The sequence below is a fragment of the Hipposideros armiger genome, unplaced genomic scaffold, assembly GCF_001890085.2.
Source record: "Hipposideros armiger isolate ML-2016 unplaced genomic scaffold, ASM189008v1 scaffold_362, whole genome shotgun sequence".
In the NCBI taxonomy this organism is placed as follows: domain Eukaryota; kingdom Metazoa; phylum Chordata; class Mammalia; order Chiroptera; family Hipposideridae; genus Hipposideros; species Hipposideros armiger.
The window spans coordinates 25,511-45,641 of record NW_017731712.1 but is presented as its reverse complement, the minus strand read 5'-3'; the positions used below and the strand labels follow the sequence as shown (position 1 = coordinate 45,641).

At 57.1% G+C, this 20,131-nt stretch overlaps 1 protein-coding gene and 1 long non-coding RNA gene across 2 annotated transcripts in view; one reads left to right on the top strand and one right to left on the bottom strand.

Moving 5' to 3' along the window:
- RPTOR (regulatory associated protein of MTOR complex 1) overlaps nt 1-20,131 on the bottom strand; it is a 113,899-nt gene that overhangs the window by 68,761 nt on the left and 25,007 nt on the right. Inside the window, exons 6-9 of the mRNA XM_019661852.1 lie at nt 13,183-13,258; nt 7,797-7,898; nt 1,996-2,079; nt 60-170 (exon numbers count right to left, since the gene is read on the bottom strand). Of these exons, the coding sequence (XP_019517397.1) occupies nt 60-170; nt 1,996-2,079; nt 7,797-7,898; nt 13,183-13,258 (373 nt within the window). The remainder of the gene's footprint in view (nt 1-59; nt 171-1,995; nt 2,080-7,796; nt 7,899-13,182; nt 13,259-20,131) is intronic.
- On the top strand, nt 3,219-7,780 carry LOC109393050 (uncharacterized). Its single transcript, XR_002126167.1, has 3 exons — nt 3,219-3,306; nt 4,823-4,940; nt 6,293-7,780. It is a non-coding gene; the product is annotated as an uncharacterized LOC109393050 (long non-coding RNA).

The following is a 20,131-nucleotide window of genomic DNA, read 5'->3' as shown; positions in this document are numbered from 1 at the left end:
CCGTGGACCACGCAGAAATGGTGTCGCCCCCGCGGAGGAGGAGGACACGGGCTACTCACACTGTCCACGGCGAGAATCTTGGCCCAGATGAAGACGAGCAGTGGCCGCAGCTCCCGGGCCGAGCTCTGCAGCAGTTTCAGCACGTAGGGGAAGATGCCCACGGACAAGGCCTGCGAGGGAGCAGAGTGTCAGCTATCCGGACGCGGTGGCCCAGGAGGCGTCGTGCCGCCCAGTGACACACAGGAAGTGCGATGGGAACAGTGTGCCTGCTTCCAGCGAGCGGCTTCCTCCATGTTTCCTTCTCGCTGGCTCTATCCCAGAAGGTGTCAGGTACTCCGTCTGCTCTGCTCTGGTGGCCAGAATAAACCTGTGCCATTTCCTGTCGTGGGGGACGTGTGGCTTTGTGCCTGGGCACCCACCGCCCTCGCCTTGGTGGCGTTGCTTGCTCTCAGCGACAAGGCAAAGGTCTCCGACTGTGAGCCTCGCGTGTGGACCTGCCTCTCGCTCTCGGTGACGCGCCCGCCCTGCTCGCTCCAACTCTCACGGGTTCACGTGAGACAAACCTTTAGAGGAAGGGGCCCTGGGGGGGGGGCGGCAGCGACTCGGGGGACCGCTTTGGGTCTCCCGTGCCTGGTTCCTGGCAGCCCCTCATCTGGGGGCCCTCTCGGCTCTCACACAGGCAAGTCGGGGGGGGGGGGACATGGCATTTCAGCATGTGGGGCAATGGGGAAAGTCCAGGTAAGTCTATTCCATCAGTTTTGCTCTGTCCTTATCTCAAATTTGTGGGGATTCCAAAGATACCACGAAGGTGTCCCCCTCCAGGACTGGTGCAGGGTTTGGCCCAGGCCAGTGGCAGGTCCTGGGTCCTTGTCATAGGCCATGTCTAGCATCTGTTCTTACATTAGCAACATTTCCAATTAGCACAAGTTTAATTCTTTAAAGGGCCAGATTTAGTTTTTAAAAAATGAGCCATATGAATGAAAATGGCTCTAAACGCCACTAAGACGTTTCCTGCATCCTTCACCGGCTTTTCCCTGATGCCTGGATGACACCACTCTGCACAAGCTCACACAGCTGCTCGCCAAGGACCGGCCCTCGCTCCTGGTGACCTGTGGCCGCAGGTACGGGGGCGTCAGTGCCCAGCGAGGGCCCTGCTCAGACTTCCTCTCTCCTCCTGCAGTGGTCTGTCGCGGTCACTCTTTGTTAACAGTGCATAATGGAACTCTTAAATACGGTAAGCGAGCTAAGACCACATGCTGCTGGCCCTGCCTCGTCCACCCCACTTGCCCTCTCCTGGAATGCTTCGAAGCGCGTCTTACGTCCCATAATTTCACTTGTAAACATGGAGCACCTACCTCTAAAGATAAGGTCTCTTTTATAAAACCATGACTGCATACCGTTACCACACCTAGAAAAATGAACTATTTTTTAACAGCATAAAATATTCAGCTACATTTCTCATTGTTTCACGAGTATTCATTTCTCCAACTTTAACTTTCCAATAAGTTTAAGTGCAAACAGAACCAAATGGGGTCCCTATTAACCTACAGATTCCGTCTCAATATTTCCCTTCCTGGTGAGGTGCTGATAAAACAAGCCACTTTTGGTTCTATTTTTGCCACTTTTCTGTGTTAAACAGCCGTTTCTACTCTGTCATAGAGGAGTAACCAGAGCTGTGACTGAACTCAGAGCGAGAAGACAGTGGTGAGGCCTCGCAGCTGCTCGCGGGCGGAAAGAAGCCACGGTGGCCGGCACGGGGCTGGGGCAGGGCCGGCCACCGAGAGGCGGCAGCGCTTTCTGTCCAGCAAAGCTGATGACAGATAACAGCAGACAGGACGAGAGGGCACAGCTGCCAGACACGGCGGCAACAGAGGCCCACAGCACGTTGTCCGAGGACCCCCCAGGCCGCTGGCAGTCCCCACGGTCAGCCTCGATGGCAAGGCTGTCCCATTCAGTCCCATGGCCCGCCCACCCTGTCCACGTGGAAGCACCCACCAGGCTCACGGCCCAGGGGCCCAGGTCCAGGAACCTCCCCAGCAAGTCCAGGGCTCGCAGCCGGTGCACTTGGCTCAACAGCACCTGGGAAAGAAAGAGGGACACGGGTCACTGCGGGGCCGCATGCCAAGCCTGCGCCGGGGCCTCGGGGGTGACAGGCGGGCTCAGGTGCCCCCGTGGCTTTGGCAGGGGCTGCCTTCGCCCAGCTCAGAGTCAGACGGGCGAGGCTAACTCTGCTCGTTCTGAACAAGTGAATGCGCATTGCAGGAAGTGCCGGGACACGGATTTAACTACATTTGAATGTATTTCACTGACGACACTTTGGTACATGCGCCTGCAGGCACTGTTCCCTGCGGACACCCTGCCCTTATTTCTTCTGAACCAGACAGTACATCGTTGCATTTCTCATCTCCTTTCTTCTTTTTTTTCTTTTAGCTGAGCCATCCTGCCACCTGTTGGCAGCTCAGCAGCAGCTCAGCTCAGGCCAGGAATAGAACCGCTATTGCTCAGAGCTCAAACTCTTTAGCGAGCTCTTAACCAACTGAGCCACTCGGCTGGCCCTTCTCATCTCCTTTCTGACTAAGTAACGCTCCGAATCTTGTCCCCCATCTCCGGACTTGGCAGCATGTCCTCCCGACAGCGTCCCTCTACAAACGTGTGTAATTTACTTAAACAGTTTCCCTAGTGCCGGATGTAAGTCGTTATCACATCCTTGCTTCTATAAACTGCTAATAAATGTGCTGACAGGTCCACCTTCCCTGGGAGAAACCCGACAGAGTCACAGCATCCTCACACTTCCATGACCAAGTCACCCCCGCCGCAACCATGGGCACTTCTGGTGACACGCACGGTCCATCCCTCTTTCCCTCTCTGATTTTGGTGCAGGACAATGCAGACCACCGTGGGGCTCACTGCTGTGTGACCTTGGGCACGTTACTTAACTTCTCTGAACCTCAATTCTTAATTCATAAAACAAGGATAGCACAAAGATTTTATTAAATTAAATAAGAAATTAAAGCTCCCAGGACAACACTAGCCCATAGCACACGATTACTTGCCAACACGACAGGTACAAACACGGAAAGTATCCATGCGCAGTGGGGATGAACAGACTGCAGGGCAGCGGGAGGTGTGACTCACACAGCTTGCGAGGGAGGGTCAGGGAGACTCTGAAGAAGAGGACGGGGGGCAGCCAGCGAGGCCGGGCGGCCTGCAAGCGGGGAGCTGGGCGGCGAGGGAAGGGACGGGCGGAGGAAGTGGACGAGAGGGTGTCGCCTCTGAAGCCCAGGGACATGTCACCTGGTGCCACTGGTGAGCAGCAGGACCGTGACAGGACCCACTGGTGCAGGGACGTGGAGTCGTAGGGAGGACGGCAGAGCAGGAGGGGCACAGGGTGAGGACATGCGGGGCCACAGCAGCTCCCCGTGTAGGGGTGAGCTCAGCTGGTGGGACGAGCAGCGGGGAGGGGGCAGGCAGGAGCATGAGGTGGGGGACAGAAGGGGGCGGTCCTGACGGCACCAGGTTTCTGAGAAGGACACTCCTGGGGAGGGGGGTCGGAGGGGGGGTGCCCCCAGGTCAGGGAAGCGGACCAGGAGGGCGAGCTGAGGGTGCAGCCACTGGCACGCTATCTGCTTCGCCTTCCCCTGGTTTGGGGCCCGTCCCCACATCACTGTTGCAAGGGGCGTCTGAGTGTCCTGCTTCGTGTGGGGACGCTGCAATGCTGACTGTGCAGCTGGGAAAGGTTATATGCGGGCTCTCCTTGGGATCTGGTCCCTCCCATCCGCAGCTCGTGGGTTGTCAAGTGCCATTGCTGCCTGAAAGCTAGGTCTGGAGGGGCAGACGGACCGTGAGAAGTGTGGGCTTGGGGTCCAGCAGCCTGATCTCACCCCACTGTCACTTGTTACCTGTGTGGCTTAAATCATGTGCCCCCCGGAGAGCTCTGTCTCCTCACCAGGCAGGGGGGATAGCATTTGACTTGAGCTTCTTCTCAAACGTTGTCCAGCACGAGGCCACCTAGTAAATCTTCACATCAAGGCCTCAGTGTGCAGTCACAGGACACATGCATCTTCTTTCAGAAGCGTTTCAGTGACTATATTCGTTTTAAAAAAAACCAAAACTGCCTGAAGTGCAGGTTTCTAGCGCGTCCAGGCAGAGCAGACTCCCGCTTGCCGGTCTGTGGAAGCAGCTGCAGTCATCAGAGCCACCATCACACATGCTGGAGGCTGAGAAGATGCTGCGTTTTGGTTCCCTTTATTTAAAACAGCGCAAACATGAACGAAAGTCTGTTTTTCAAGGTAAACAGCAGAGCGATTTGCAGTGGAGGAAACAGCACGGGGCTAAGAAACCCAGCCAGGCCAGCGCACGTTATCACGTTATCAGTTTTAAACCGCCCGGCACTCCAGGGTCTCATTTACGAATGCAAAGTGGAAAGGAGACAGTCACAACCACTGCTGTGACACAAGCGGTCCCGACTGTGTGTCCACGTTGATGAGACTCCTTTAAAGCATCGCCAGCCCGCTTGTCTCAGACTCGGCGTCTGAAGGCCTTCGGCAATGCAGGATTCTGTGCTGAGATCATGAATGTTTCATGGGAAACTAAACATCGGCAACAAACAGCCCAGGGGAAAATGTGGGGTGGTGTTGTTTTTAAACATTCCATCTTCTTTCTGATTCCTTCTGTTGATTTATATTTAAAAACAATAGAACCTCTACAGAAATTAAAGTTACTTTTACAAGGACTGGCGTGTGTGTGTGTGTGTGTGTGTGTGTGTGTGTGTACACATATATACTTGAATATATAAGCATATATTTTTAAATTCCCATTTCAGACCACTCCTGGATCTGCCCCAGAACCTCTGGAAACGAGGTAAGTGTTGGGGACGGAATGGGACTCCTTCGTCTGTGGCAACAGAAACTGAAGACTCATCATGGCGACGTGAGGCCCAGGTGAGAGCGGGCGCTCTGCCTCGTGTGTGGAGAGCTCAGCTCCGGCTGAGGCTCAGTGGTGCAGCTGCCGCAGCCCTGGCAGGCGACCCCTGGTGACCACAGGTTCTGGGGTCCTAGTGAGGGTGTGACAGTAACACCCCACGTATCAACCTGCTGCCCCTAGTAATCATCCTGTACTTTGAGACCAAATATTCTATCTGTCCTCAAACGACAGTGAAAGCCCACGGTTCTCCTAATGAAAGGCCTGTGCTGACTCCAAGGTCTGTGCACAGGTAGTGACACCGAGTCCCGTGAGATCCCTTCCTTCTCTCTTTTCCAGGTTCGGAGGCTCCTTTGTGCACAGGGAGCAGACAGCAGCCGGGCCTTGCGGCTGCGGCTTCCAGAGTCTTCCTTCCCTCCCGTTCCTTCTGTCGAGCTCTGTTTTCAAAAGGCAAAGAGGGCTTGGGGCTGGTCGGTGACAGCACATGTCCACGCCGATGTCTGCACGAGGGGCTGCGAATCCGCTGGCCGAGCAGACCCTGCATTTGACCCTGATGGTCATTCATCAGCGAATGCCTCGGCGTTTCTGGGTTGAGCAGTATCTCTCTGGCGTGTGGGAAAAGCAGCAGGAATTGGAAAAGCTGGGTCTCTGTATGGAAACCCTTCCCCTTAAGCAACACTCTCTCACTTGCCACGGCACAACAGGGCAATTTATGGACAACAGGGTCCAGACTTTGGCAAAAACAAGGCTCCTGAAGGTAAAGCACGGCGAGGTGAGCTGAGCTAACGAGAAAGGAGCTGGCGCCGCGGCTGTGACCAGTGGGCCACGTGGCCCCATGCGTTCTGTCTCTTCTTCAGTAAAGGGTCATCGCTGGCCCAAGCTGGGCACCGCCCGGGGGCAGGATGACGGAGAATCTGTGACCTTTCTGTGGAAGGTCACACCCCGACACCCCCCTTTTGTCACAGTCACTTCCCTTATCTCAGCATCAGGAAGGCAGCTCTATTAGGCCTTCTCTCCCCTGAGGGAGGGAGAACGGGTTGTAAATGGAATGTTAAAAAAAAGTCGATAGGAGGCCATTTACAAGAGGAAGCTCGCCAGACTGAAAGAACTGGACTGGACACGCTTGGCCTCGCACCCCCACTGCCGAAATACTGGGAGGTCATTGGGGGTCCATAGGCTCCACACACCCTGGTGGCGTCCAACCCGCGCCTCTGCTGCCCCCGAAATGCTGTCTGTCTGGTTTTTATTCACACCTGGCCGCCTCGCTGCGCTCACCAAAGGGGAGCGCTGGCTTCTGCCAATCGGTCAGATTTCTTTGTTTTGCTATTATTATTGCATTTTTGGTTTTGAAAATTTGTTTATTTGTTCACAGCTCATCTTGCAAACTTGGGAGAGTCTTACGTTAAGCTGACCCAGAAGCATATAGGAAACAGTCACCACTTCTGCATTCTTTTCATGATGTCAGACAAGCAAGAGCCACAGCGCAGAAGCACCAGCACATCTCCAGGGAGACCACGACGACGTTACCTTGCTGCACACCTGTTCCTGAGGCAACACAGGCGACTGTTGCATTTGGACATCTCTGCCTTCTCCTCTCAGCCCCTTTTTGCTGAGATTCCTGGCACTTGTCCAGAACCAGGTGAAACCTCAGCTCTGTGATCTTCAAAGCCAGCGTGCAGCTGACGGGGGCAGAGGACCCACACCAGGAAGGCAAGCGGCTGTGTCCATGGTGGTGACAGGGGGACACTGATCACCTATTTTTCAAATGAGTCTCATCGATGGAGCTGCCCACAGCATGTGGCCTTGTGAGGCTGGCGGTGCTTCCAGCACGATGCAGACAGCAGCCTGGGTAAGGAAGCCCTCGGACGGGCAGACACGTGATCCCACGCCCTGGAGGTCAGGGCCCTCAGCAGCGCCCTGGGGCCGGTGATGACCGCGCTGGCCAATTCTTGGAACTGAAGACCCCAGGCCCAGGGCGGGGCGCCCTCCAATTCAGAACTGAACACAGGAAAATACTCGCCCTCCTGCCACAGGCACAGCTCCTACCCCCACAGCTGTGCTGAGCTTCTCATGGTCAACCAGCTGCCCCAACTGCAGAAAAGCTTTGCCGGGCTCTAAGTGAGTCATTAGATCCTGGTGTCTACACTGACTGTGGGTTTAAAGCTCGTCTGACGCAGTCCTTATGTTGTGACCCAGCCCACACGCCTCCCCCATGAATCCACAATCACTGAAAAAGAAGTTCTGAAATTTTCTCCTCGTCTCACCTGGGAGGGGTGCTGGTATTGGCCCCCCCATCCCGTCTCGTCACGGACCAAACACTTAGCTGGGCGAGACCCACAGGCTGATCTCCCAGCCACGGAGGGGGGCACGCCTGCAGTGTGGTGACACAGGCCGCCGCGCGGCTGGCCTCTGAGCACACGCAGAGTGGGGGCACCGACACACGTCCAGGACGGGGCAGCAATGGGACCCACAGGTGCCCGGCTCGGAGCCCACGGCGGCCCACGTGTCATTTGCTCAGGGCTCTGCGTCGCCTTCCTCCAGGGTTAATGTGCATCTTGGGTCCTTCCAAGAACCAGGGGTGCCCGTGCTAGGTCCCCCTGAAGCGTAAGGGAGGCATGGGGGCGGCTGACTACACCCCAAATTAGTGTTTCATGGAGGTTGGGGTGGGGGGTCGACACATGACTTTCCCAGGAAAGCCCTTTAGGAATAACTTCAGTCAGCTGCAATGACCTCTGACGGATCTGTGGCACGCTCTCGCCAACGCCACCACCACCCACATGCCCACCCCGGATAAACCATCCCAGGACGCTGCGGGTTTCCTAACTTCCTTCCACGGGATACGCTCGGCCAGCCTGGCCCGAGCTGGAGGGACTCACCTGTAACACGATGGGAAGTTGCTCAGGTGGGCTCCTGTTCTCCACGCCCATCGTGAGCCACACCTGGAACGCAGTCAGCTGCTCGGCAAAGAACGGGCTGTGCTGTGGGTGGGCAGAGGAGGCACTGGTTAGGGACACCCACGCATCTGCCTCCCCCCTAAGAACGGGCTGTGCTGTGGGTGGGCAGAGGACGCGTGGGTTAGGGACCCCCCACCCCCATCACTTCCATCACCACCCTGCATTGCCGGAGCAGAGCGGGTGGTGACCGGCGGTCAGACCAGATGCACCACGCAGAACTGGCAGAGCGCATGCAGACTGGGTGTGGGGACGGGAGAAGGACCCGAGTCCAGGGCGACGCAGGATGCTTGGCCTGAGCCCCGGGAAGGTGGGGGCCCTGCTGTGGTGGGACGTGGCACGAGTTGTTGGGAGGCGGTGGGGACTCGTTTGGCTGCGTGGGCTTAAAAGATGTCTACTTGACACCTGCGTGGACATCAGGTGGCGACGGAGCACATGGGTCTGCACTTCAGGACAGGTCTGGGTGGAGATGTGGACTGAAAGTTAAGTGAGAAGGGGAAGGGCTCAGGCTGAGCCCTGGAGCACTCCAAGTCAGAGGCCACGGAGGTGCGGTGGACCCAGCAGGGCCAGGCCAGCGGAGAGGGGAGCTGAAGGAGCAGCGGCCGGCAGTGTCAGAGCCGGGGGCGGTCGGAAGACTCGGATTCAGAAACGACTGTGGCCGGCTGAGTGACAGATTAAGTAGTCTCGGGTGGGCTCAGAATGGAAGGTGATGCAGAGACTCAAATACAGACGGTCCTTTGAAGGAACGTGGCCGAAAGGGGAGGAGGGAAGTGGGGTGAGGCTGCAGAGGAGGGACCACGTGGGGCCAGCAGTGAAGGCTTCATTTAAAGACGGAGACGGGCATATTCCTAAGCTGACGACACGGTGAGAAGGGGGACTGCCGATGGGGGGGGACCTGAGGCTCAGGTGGATGGCTGGCGCTGCTGGGAGCACGGGCGCCTGTTCGAGTGGGAGGCGGGGAAACAGGCCGGCCGGGGGGCAGGGCGGGGGGCAGGCACTCTCTCCTATTGCTTCTGTGTCTCGGTGAGAGGACAGGTGGATACGGTCGGGGAGCAGGTGCTGAAGTGGGACGGAGCGGGAAGGGGCGAAGGCAGCACCTGCGGTCAGACCGACGGGCAGCATGCAAGGCCCTCGAGGGCAGTGTTCGCTGCGGGGTGTGGCGTGCTTCCCCAGTCCGCCGTGTGTGGGTGCTGGCTCAGAACGGACAGGCGTGGATGTACCCAGAGACCTCAGAGTGGGGGTACAAGGAGCACAGGGGATCTGAGAAGACGGGGCCTGACCTGGGGTCAGTGGGGTGAGGCAGGCCAGCAGCGGCACCCTGAGGTCAGAGTGACAGAGGGACAAGCTGGACAGCGGCCGCGGGGGTGTAGAGGCTGGTGTTCCCTCGCACTGGTACTGTGGAGGCGATGGCTTTAAAGGCGATGACGAGGACAAGGGAAACCGCAGAAGGGGGGCTCCAGTCATAGGGGGACCAGGCCGCGGAAGGACGCCTGGGAGCCGAGGCCAAGCAGACGAGCCGCTGGGTTTCGCTGTCTCACAGAATCATTTTCACTTAACCCAGTTCTGCTGTCGAGCCCCAGACCACAAGCCCCTGCCTCCCTCCCACGGTCGGCTCTGCCCCACCGACTTCGTTCCCCAGAGGAGAGCGGGGGCACAGCTGTGTGCACGGGGGGATGGGGCTGCGGCCCCCGGGTTCCAGCCGTGTGGACACATGTGCACACTCTCAGCCGTGGGCATGGCCTCCATGTATCTGAGCCACTGCAGGTGTGCTCACTCCACGCCTCCCGGAGATGCCTGGCCGTCAGAGCCACCAGGCCCGTCATCAACAGCGTGTCACGAGAGAGTGCAGAGAACACTCACCACTTCAGAATTCATGTTCTTGGGGGCTGGCCGAGTGGCTCAGTTGGTTAAGAGCTCGCTCAAGAGTTTGAGCTCTGAGCAACAGCGGTTCGATCCCCAGCCTGAGCTGAGCTGCTGCTGAGCTGCCAACAGGTGGCAGGATGGCTCAGTTAAAAAAAAAAAAAAAGAATTCACGTTCCTGCAAAGTCAGCTTTCATCAAGTCAATCAAATTCGGAGGGCAGGCTGAACTGGGACGGAGCCCCAAAGTGATTTTCCTGCTTCTCTGTGAATTATTCATCGCTTGGTTTAAAAGCAGTAACCTAGTGAAGTGGTCCCTCCCTGCCCACATCTGGCGAGAACGCAGCTACACGGAAAGCCTTCAGCCTGAGGGCCGCCGGGTGGCCCACACCCCTCCTCGCCGTCTCCTTCCCTCCGCCAGCTGGTTCCTGCCTGCGGGTTTCGTGCTGCTGGAGAGCCTGCTCCAGGCAGTGGGGAGACGACGTTCCCGACCTTTCCACCCAGTGTGACTGAGAGGGAAAGCCTTCGCTGTGGAGCGAGCTGAGGCGGTCGTGCTTCCTAGAGAGGCAGCACCGCGACGGCCGCCTCGCACACGCGTGGCTCAGCCTCGCCGACGAGGCCCCACGCACCCTGTGGAGCGGCCGGTGAGCGTTGGACAGCGAGTCACAGAGTGGACGCTGTGTGCGGGCCAGGCCCCCAGGACGGCCTCCGCAGCGTGTCAGAGCTGCTGGGCAGAGTCTTGGGGGGAAAGTGGAACCCAGGGTGCGCGATCCGGGGGAGAGCTCACACACGTGGGGGGCGTAGGCTGAGTCACGTGGCCACGTGGCCAGGGCCTCCCAGGACAGCTCTGGCGCAGGCGGTCTGCTCTGCTGTCAGCCCGTGGCTCAGACAGTCTGGGGCCTGACAACAAGCACCGAGTGCCATGGACTAAAGGCGGGCGGGCCAGCCACAGGCACGAAGACCCAGGCCTGAGCCCTGGGCCGACCCGGCCAGCCTTGTGCCGTCACGGGACAGAGGAAAGCTGGTTTATCTCCACACACTTCCTGCTCCTCTCACCCGCGGTCCCTGCTCTGGACATGGCGATCCCGGCTCCTGTGTGTCCTGACAGTGAGCGATACTCTTGCTACTTATGAGGACCTCAGTGCCCAAGAGGGGACAAGAAATCCGCCCACAGCCCAGAGTGTTCAACCTCCAACCCTCTGTGAGGCCGCTGAGCTCTGAGCTCACAGAGGGCTCTCCTGAGACCCTCAGGGAAGCCAGCTGTCCAGGCTCCCTCCTCCTGGCCACTCTCCCTCCATGACCGAACACCGGTGCTGACCGAGTCCTTTCCACTGCGCATAAAAACCCGTCACTTCCCACCGCCGACTCTGGAAGACTGACATATATGCTAAGCTTTCTTTTAGTTTTAAGACAAGGTCAGTAATTTGTAGGAAAATTACTAGAACAAAAGTGAATTTAATAAAGTTCACAAAATCACTTGTAAATAATATAATATAAACAAGATAAAATAGAAAATGAAATTTAAAAAGATATTATTTACAGCCATACTGCTGGATCAGACCACTGGTGGTTGCCAGAGGGACGGGGTTGGGGGGATGGCTGAACTAGATAAGGAGATTAAAGGGTACAAACTTCCAGTTATAAAATGAATAAGTCATGGGGATGTAAGTAACGGCACAGAGAAAATACTCAGCAATACTGTAATAACTTCATAAGGTGACAGAAGGTAATGACTTTTCATGGGGATCACTTCTTAACGTACATAAATATCAAATCTCTGTCGTGCACCTGAAAAGTACGTCGCAGAGTGAAAAAACGTATTTGCAATGCGTCCCAAAGAATTTGTATTCAGAACACATAGCAAACAGCTACACATCAGTAAGAAACTATAAGTAAGATAATATAAAAGTGAATTTACAAAGGAGGATATTTGAATGGCCAATAAAAATACGAAACAGGGAAATACAAGATCAAATCTCAATGAAATACCTTTTTGCACTAAACTAGAATCGCCAAAAGGGGGAAAAGGTGGAAAATATTATCGACGAGGATGCAGAGCAAGTAACCCCACCCCAGCTGTGGGCAGGACCACTTGGGACGCTGTCTGGCAGCACCCGCTAAACTGAGCGACGCACACCTGTGCCCAGAACGGGCCCCTCTGGTGCACACACCTGTCACAAACCCACAAGGCCGGGCCGGACCTGGGGCAACCGCGAGTGAGGCACCGGCCTCAGGCACAGAATTTAAGGGGGCACCAAAACCTCCCAATTGAGAAAAAAAAATACTTCGATGCAATATTAAAAAAATAAACATTAAGGCAAAAATCCATAATGAACAAAATATGCAAGTTTCAAATAAAGACAGGCTCAATAGTCCTGCTTTCCCTTTGGCCTCAGGCGCCAATGGCGGCCTGGAGCTGGCCAGCACTGTTTGTGGGGGCCACAGCCTGGAAACAAAGTGCCCGCGGGCCCTGGGATGACAAGCGAGCTCTGAAGTGCCCCTGCCGTCATGAGAGGGAACTGCAACATGGAGCAGCTGGGGGGCGGTGGTGGTGGGGGGTGCATCTCGCTTGAGCCCCAGTCGGAATACAAGCCCCCGGGGAAGGCAGTGCTGAGGGCTGCACGGGGGGGCTCACGGGCTGCTCCATGTGTGTGCTGGTCACTCGAGTGTCCGTGCAGCTTGCAGACTCATCAAGCCGCGTGCTTAGGACATAGGAAATTTTCTATATGTATGTTACGGCTCCGAAAAAGTGAAAACAATTAAAAAGCTGGCGTGAGGTCTACCTCGGTTACCCCCTCCCCCCAGCAAAATGTGGTGAAATTATTCCCTCACGCAGAACACACTTCTCGCAGATGAGAAATTCTAGGATTGCTGCAGGCGCCTGCCTTCCAGAGCGGAAGGGCTGTAACAGAGAAACTGGGTGGTTTCCTAGGAGAGCGTCCAGTTCTGATCCCCTAACTGTACAGAACGAAACCATGCACACAGCACACGTGTAAAAGCCTCAGTCCTACAAGGTTTTCCAAACCTGTCCTCCGCGGCAGAGCTCAGGCACACAGGAGGGCCGCCTGGCCGCCCACCCCACCTGTGCGAAGGGTGCTCTAACTTGACAGCTGTGACTTCTCTTCTCACGGGACTCCTGAGGAGGGGATGGGCATCAGACCTGGTGTTCACACACAGCAAACACTCAACGGGGAGCGGGCGCTAAGGAGAGCAGATTTATGCGGCAAGGTTTGAACAGAGACACTTCCTAAGACCTGACCACCTCAGAATCTGGCTTGAACTCCTGGCTGACGCAATCCTTTGAACTTCTGACTCAGTGTAGTGGGTGTACGAGCCCCGACACCCTGAGTCCTGGGCGCCACAGCTGACAGGCACTTTGCAGCCCAGATCCACAGAAACAGTCCCCAGGCGGGGACTCACCCTCCCTCCCACGCAGGACGACCCGAGACTCACCCGAAATGCAGTGCCTTCCTCAATGATGGTGGGCAGCTGGGAGAGACAGATGTCCACAGCGAGGTCCCAGGCTTGCCTGGGGAGAGAAGAGAGGGCGCCACTGGGCGTCACTGACTGGCGCCACCAGGAGTGCCCCAGCCCCGCGGTGCTGGCACAGGGCACGGGAGCAGGAACGGGCGGCGGGCTGCATGCTGAAATTATTGTGTGGTGATCTCTCTTCTCTTAAAATTAGAATCAAGTTTGGGGACAATAAAGGGACTCATCCCACCTTGTAATGTCGTTCCTGCCCCTGATGCGAGCACACCCAGCGCAGGGGCCTGCCCACGTCGAGGGAGCAGCTGGTGGGACAGCAGTGGCATCACACACCAATGTGCCACAGAAGGCCAGGGTCAGGCCCAGGCTTCCTCAGGGAGGGGCCGGCGTGAGGCCAGGGGAACGGAGGTCCGCCCGTGGACCTGGAATGCCCCTCGTCCCGCCCACGGCATCTGCGCTAGCCCCCCACTTCCCCAAAATGCCAGCACTGTCAGCCCAGCACCCCTCAGTGGTCTGCACCTATGCCCAACACAAACTGCTTGGAGACAGCTCATCTCCTGAGGGTCAGTTTCACACGTGTGAACTGTGCTAATGCTCGTCTCCCTCCCAGGGTCCTGTGAGACCCTGAGGTGACAGGAAGGCCTTGGCGGGGTCACTGGTGGGATGAGGGACATTCAGAGAGCTGTGTCCTCTGCCACATGTTCAAGATCCATTCTAAGCTGGGTGCCGATGGCCGTCTCATTCACAGCCTGCGACGCGCCGTGGTCCCATGGGCCTGACGCACGTCTTTCAGAAATGGACCCCTCGTCGAAACAACATCACGGTCAGTACACGGCTTAGCTGCCAGTACTGCAAACTCTTCTCCAGGGCAATTTTCTGACTGAAGGATCCCATGCTCTGCTCACTTAGCCTAATGGAACTGTGTCAGCGGGCAGCTCCTCAGATGTCTTCATGAAGGAGCAAACAAGGAGAAAAATATAATGCCCGGGAAAACAGCAGAAATTTCAGATGAACAGAAAGACGTCTCATTATTCAAATAGATGAGATGGTCCATTTTCTCCGAGACTGGCCCCTCTGCACAAGCGTGCCCTTCCCCCCACCAATCTAATTAAGAGGCAATCAGGAGCTAATCAAATGTGCCCAAAGTACAGGCATAAGCAGCTCCCACAAGCTCAATAAATGCCCAGGTTGCAGGCAAACGGGTTGTTTAGCAGCAATGAGGAGGGCACTCAGTCTTGGTTAAGACAGAAGCAAAGTCAATTACTGCAATTAAGCCCTACAAAGATGCCGTGAGTTTAACCAAATAGAAAGTTGCAGGTTCAAGAGTCAGAAGAAGCAAGTGTGCGCAGCTGGGAGGAGAAAGAAGTGGGTGGGGTGGTGGCAGCTGCCGCACGCCCAGCTCCGAGTGGGGCCAGCAGACACCTCTGGGACCATGTCCTGGACAGCGGGTTGACGAGCCCCGTCCAGCCCATCTCATCAAAATCATGAGGACGAAGACTCACAACCTGTTAGAAATGGCCCAGTTTTCTGAGGCCTCCGGGGTTCTAGGCAAAGCGCCGAGAGCAGGGCTGCCCGGAGAGAGCACTCAGCACCGTCTCCTGTGTTCCCCTCGTCCTCTGCAAACAGAGAAACACAGCCTGACGAAGCTGTGTCAGCCAGGGGTGACCATCCAAGAAGGGTGACCCACATCGTCACCATGAGGCCGGATGGCTCCTAAGGGCCGGCCCCCACCTGGGTCCCAGCACTGGGGACCTCGAGCTCCACACATCTTCATGCAGGAGAGCAGCCCAGGACGGCTGTGTTCATGTGCACAGAGGCCCAGGGAGACTGCCAGGTGAAGGGGCCCAGGGGGCGGGGGTGTCGCTCAGGTCACAGGGAGCAACGCAGCTTCAGCTGTAGGGGCGCAGCTGAGTGATGAGGAAAGGCGGGAAGAAGGCACAAGCGAGGACGCGAGACCTGCTGACACCACGAGGTCAAACTCGACCACCAGAACAGGAGAAGGTGCAGGACGCCCGAGGGGACAGGAGGGGACACGGCGGCTGGCGCTGGGCAAGCCAGCACCCTCTCTGGGTCTCTGGTTGTTTTTACAAAAGGAAAGGGTCAGATGCAAGGGCCTCAGGGCCCCACTAAGCTGCACGCCTGCCCGGCATGGCGACAGCTCTGTATCGGTCCCTTAGAATAGGATGTATCTGCCAGGGCGCAACAATCACAGGGAACGGGACGTCTGAACTTGGGGTTCTCACTGAGGGAACGTGGGGAGCAAGGCCTTCAGGCCCGAGGCCCTGCTTTCAGCACTGGGCGCGCGGGGCTGAGGGTGTGGGTGCGTGCGGGCTCCACGGGGCTCTGGGCTGCTCGGATCATCACGGCCCGGAGCTTGGGTTTCAGGAAACGGGCCTGAGATGCCGTCCAGCTGCCTGAGGAGGAGCCGTGGGGAAGCCTTCCCGGAGCGCGGGCTCCAGCTGCACCCGTCCATCAGCGAGTGCGGCGCCCTCGGTGGCACGGAGGCACAGGTCACTACTGCCAAGAAACACGGGGGCTCTGGGACCGGCTGGAGCTGGAGCTGGAGGGGACGGCTCCCTGATGGCTTTGCGTCAAAAATTAAACAGAACAGGCCCTGAGCAGTTCATCATTAGCACCCGCCCGAGGCCAAGTGTAAATGGGTATTACTCGTGCTTAACCTCGGTTTTTGTTACGCTTTGTTCCCTTCGCCTCCTGGCAGGAACCCAGCCTCTCCGTCACCACCTAAGGGAAGTGATGGCTGCGAGGTGAGTTACTGGTCCCCGTGCAGCTCTGACTACCTTGGCCATGCACTCCCTGGGGACCTACCCACTCTGGTCCATTTATGAGCAGGGGGGCGCTCTGGGCACCGTTTTCAAGTGTTTCATCATGGAAACGAGCTCTGCCCAAGGCCGCTGTTAACTCTAGTGACAAGCCCATTCCGGCGCTGAGCACAGGTCCCCTCAGACCTCGGTGGCAGCTGACAAAGCGACCCTCTGGTGCCCAGGCCTGTTCCCTCACAGCTGCTCTGCGCTGCCCCCGGCCTTCCAAGGACAGAGCTTGAGCTGAGCACCTGCCATGCGGCACGCAGGCCACATCCCAGCCTCCCCAGAGGCGGCACGCTCAATGCCACATGGGGCGAGAGCAGAAATGAGCCCCCCAAACGCCCCCACAGGCAGCTGGCCCCCAGCACAGGAGCAGCCTGGGCCCGAGGGCTTGCACCCGGGCCACACGGGAATGACAAACACCTGTGTGCAGAGCCTCTGGGCCTGGGTCACCAACGGCCCTGCACGCCCACCACTACAGCTGACCGCACAGGACGGGGAAGCCGCTTGGTTCAGTGTCCTCGGCCAGGCACGGCTGCATGACCCAGGATTTGTACTGAGCGTCACAGTGTTTCTGACCTTTTGAGCCATTTCATAAGGAAATGCAGGTTATTCCCGACTCTGGGTGGTTTTCTCCTCCCTGGATCTACAATGTGGCAGCTCCTTGTTACATTTCAGTCAGGCACCATGACATCGGGAAGGTGGCTGCCCCGCTGGTGTGAAGCCCCGTCAACAGAGCCTCGGACACGGGCTGCCAGGGCCGGGGCACTCTGCACCCCACCCCATTTCCGGTCCAAACGGCTGCTCATACTCAAGGAGGAGTCTTGGGGCTTCCAGTCTTCTGTTGGGTCATCGGAAAAGTCATGATGTATTTTTTCTACATTTTTCGTTGCAAAAATGCGTCATGACTTTTCCAACGACCTAACAGAACTCTCTCTGAGCCCAGACGACCAAGCTCACTCACATTAGGATTGCGGTGAGACCATTTCAAGTCAGCGTTAGGCCTGCACGTGAACGTTCCTGGGACGTCCACAGTAATAAACTCCACGAAGAGCAAGTACAGTGTTTTAGTGGCACGTTTTCAGGTGAGCGTCACCTTAGAGGTCGGCAGATGGAAGGACTGGACGGGGGCCGTGCTGACGCTCAGCGCCCAGGAGAGGCAGGTACAGGTGAGCTCTCGCCGCGGCCGGACAGGGAGACGGGCCTCCCTCCTGCCTTCCCCTGCTCTCAGCTCAGGGCTTTTCTCAGTGGGTGGAAAGTACGCACGGGACCAAGACTTTATCACTGAGGACACTCCCCGGGGAAGCGAAAACCTTCTTTAAAGCAACGTTCACTGTGATGAGACATGCGTTAAGAATGCTCCCACCTACGACCTCACTCGACAGGTAAGGCGTGCCATATTCTAGCTGGTTCCGGATGTGGACCAAGAGGACAGGCCTATCTCAGGTGGCCCAGCAGGCAAGCCACTCAACGTGAGGACAGCAGGGTTTAGGTCACTTTTGATAGAGCTTGGGGACAGCATTTAAAAAACTGTTATCACTCACAATTTGGGTGTGTGGGGGCATCTATTTACCACTGAACTAATCCCCTTGGATTTCCTGTGATGCCTTTGAGCTGACACTGGCCGGGAGACCCCCATTTCTCAACATGCCTCGGGGACAATGAGAGGAGACGCAGGAGAATTGGGGGTGCTGGGGGGACAGCAAGCTGAGAGAGGCCGGTGCGGGGGTCCCAGCTCAGGCTGGGTTCATCCTCCAGATGCCCAGGCTTGGTGCTGCTCCGACTGCAGGACCCCTTGAGAAAACCACGGAGAGCGGGCTGAGTGGCACTGGCTGCTGGTGGCGGTGTCGGGACCTGCCCGCAGGCTTCCGACCAAGCGGACGGCGTCCGAGCCTTTCTTCTCCTTTGCTGCCTACGTTCCTCCGAGCACGTTTCCTCTCAAAACCCGAAGCCTCACTTTACACTTCATTCCAGTCACAGCAGGTCAGGGGACTGCTGTCTGCTCTTGGGCTGCAGGCTGTGCTGGCGTCGCCGTTGGCAAAGCCCCATCCAGCGAGGGAGGACGTGTGCCACACACATGAACTTGTCGAGAGGGACCAGGGCCGTGTCATGTCACCAACAGCGCTTCGCAGGATGGGGAGCCGTGAAGGCTGAGTGACTGGCTTAGCCTGGTCTTCAGGGCGCGTTCGTCCCAGGGGCCCCCGAGGCACCAGGAAAGGAGAAAACCCCACATGTACGTGTGACTGGCGGCAACTCCACGTCCCTCGGGCCACTGTGAGTGAGGCTCCCCATGTGGGTCTGGCCTCTGTGGACTGGGCGTCACGTCATCCCCTCTGCACAACAAACAACCACAAGTGACGAGTCGCCGTGAGACTCACGGGAGCTGCATTCACAGGAGAGGCCCGCAGGCCCCGGCCCCGAGGGCAGGCAAGGGGACGAGACTCGGCCTCACGCCTCGAGTCTGGACTTGTCCTCAGCAGCACACAGAGCCCAGGGCACATGCATTCTGGGAGGCCAACGCGAGACAAATGTCCGGGATGATGACAAGGGCGCTGTCCCTGGGCGGCCGCCTCCACGTGCCTCCCACCCGCCTCTCCTTTTTGCTCTCTGCTCAGCTCTGGTTGGGGCACTGCTCCCAGCACAGGACACGGCCAGCTTTCCTCTGTGCAACTCAGCACATCGCACGGAGGCCACTTGACACCCAGAGAAACGTGCCCCAAGACATGGACTGGCTGCTGGCTGGCTGGGTGGACGGGGACAGGACACTGGTGTCGCCACCTCGTGTCCACGTCACGCTGCCTCCTCCTGAGGGAACTGTGTGGCCTGGTGAGGCCCCAGTGGCCAGAAGGCCCTTCCCACTGGGCAGCCCGTTTCCTGTTGGAATCAGTTTTCTGTCCGTGTCCAGACGTGGCACTGGCCCCATGCAGCTTTTCCGCCTTTCTTTCTTTTCTTTAACTTATTATAAATAAAGGATGTTTTATAAGTCTGGTTCAGAAGAAACAGACAGGATTTAAGGCATCACTTTTCTTATGGGAATAAGGCTCTTGTGAGGATCTGTGCTTCCAGAAATGTGGGTCTTCGTTCTAATTATTCATTCCAAGTCTTACAAAGGCTTTTCGAGTAACTCTTCCGTCCATTTCCAGTGTTCACGGAGTCGTGGAAATTGGCTTTGCCGTGGCGGCCATGCCGTTCACACATGACTACAGCTGCCGCGTGGCTGGTCTTCCGGAGAGCGCGCGTCCTGCTTCTGGGTTTTGCGTATCAGCGTTCTCTGCTTTAATCTGTAAACTCTGAAAAAGCTCATGGGTGACGCACGCTTTAACCTTTTCCGGCCAGCATGGTGCAGCTTGCTTTAACGCACAGATAAAAATGTTAGCGCCTGATTTTCCTTGAGTGAATGAGTGGCAGGGAGCTCACAGACACCTCTTGGTTCCCTGGGCTTCGAGGCTCGGGGGGGAAAGTGGTCGTGCACATATGAAAAAAAAAGCCACCAGGCAAAATCGACCTGACCATGAAAAGACACTGTAAAATGATTTTAAGGCTAACGGTAAGTGAATGGCATTTTAAATACGACTTGTACTAGGGTTTCTCCACCGATGGCTGTAACCGAGACTCACTCTCCTTTTACCACTGCTTTCAGCACTTCCTCAGACTCTGCTAAAAGAGCAAGGAGCGGGGAGAGGCCACAGGCACTCAGCTATCCTGTGGGGATTAGAGACAGTCTACGTCACGATTATCGTCCTGCCACTGTCAGTAGCGTTAGTGGCAGTACCCCAGTTTTGGGGGAAAACTGTGGTTGGCAGTCATAAAGGCCACTCTCGTGCGTGTCTGTGCAGGGACGCGTGCGTGCGTGGGGTCAGCACACGGACGGCTGGTCACGAGCCCACAGCTGTGACTCTCTAGAGCCATCGGGTGCGCTTCATGAGTCCAGCTGGCAGTTTCTGTTCCCAACCGGTCCCGCCAGGTCACCCTCCTGCCCCGAGTGACAGAATTGCAGGGGCTCTGGGGACAAGGGGCCCTGCCAGTCCTGAAACACCCCCAGGCTCCCTATCGGCGGCAGGCTGTGGGAGGGACTTTCTTTCCCTGTCACCTTG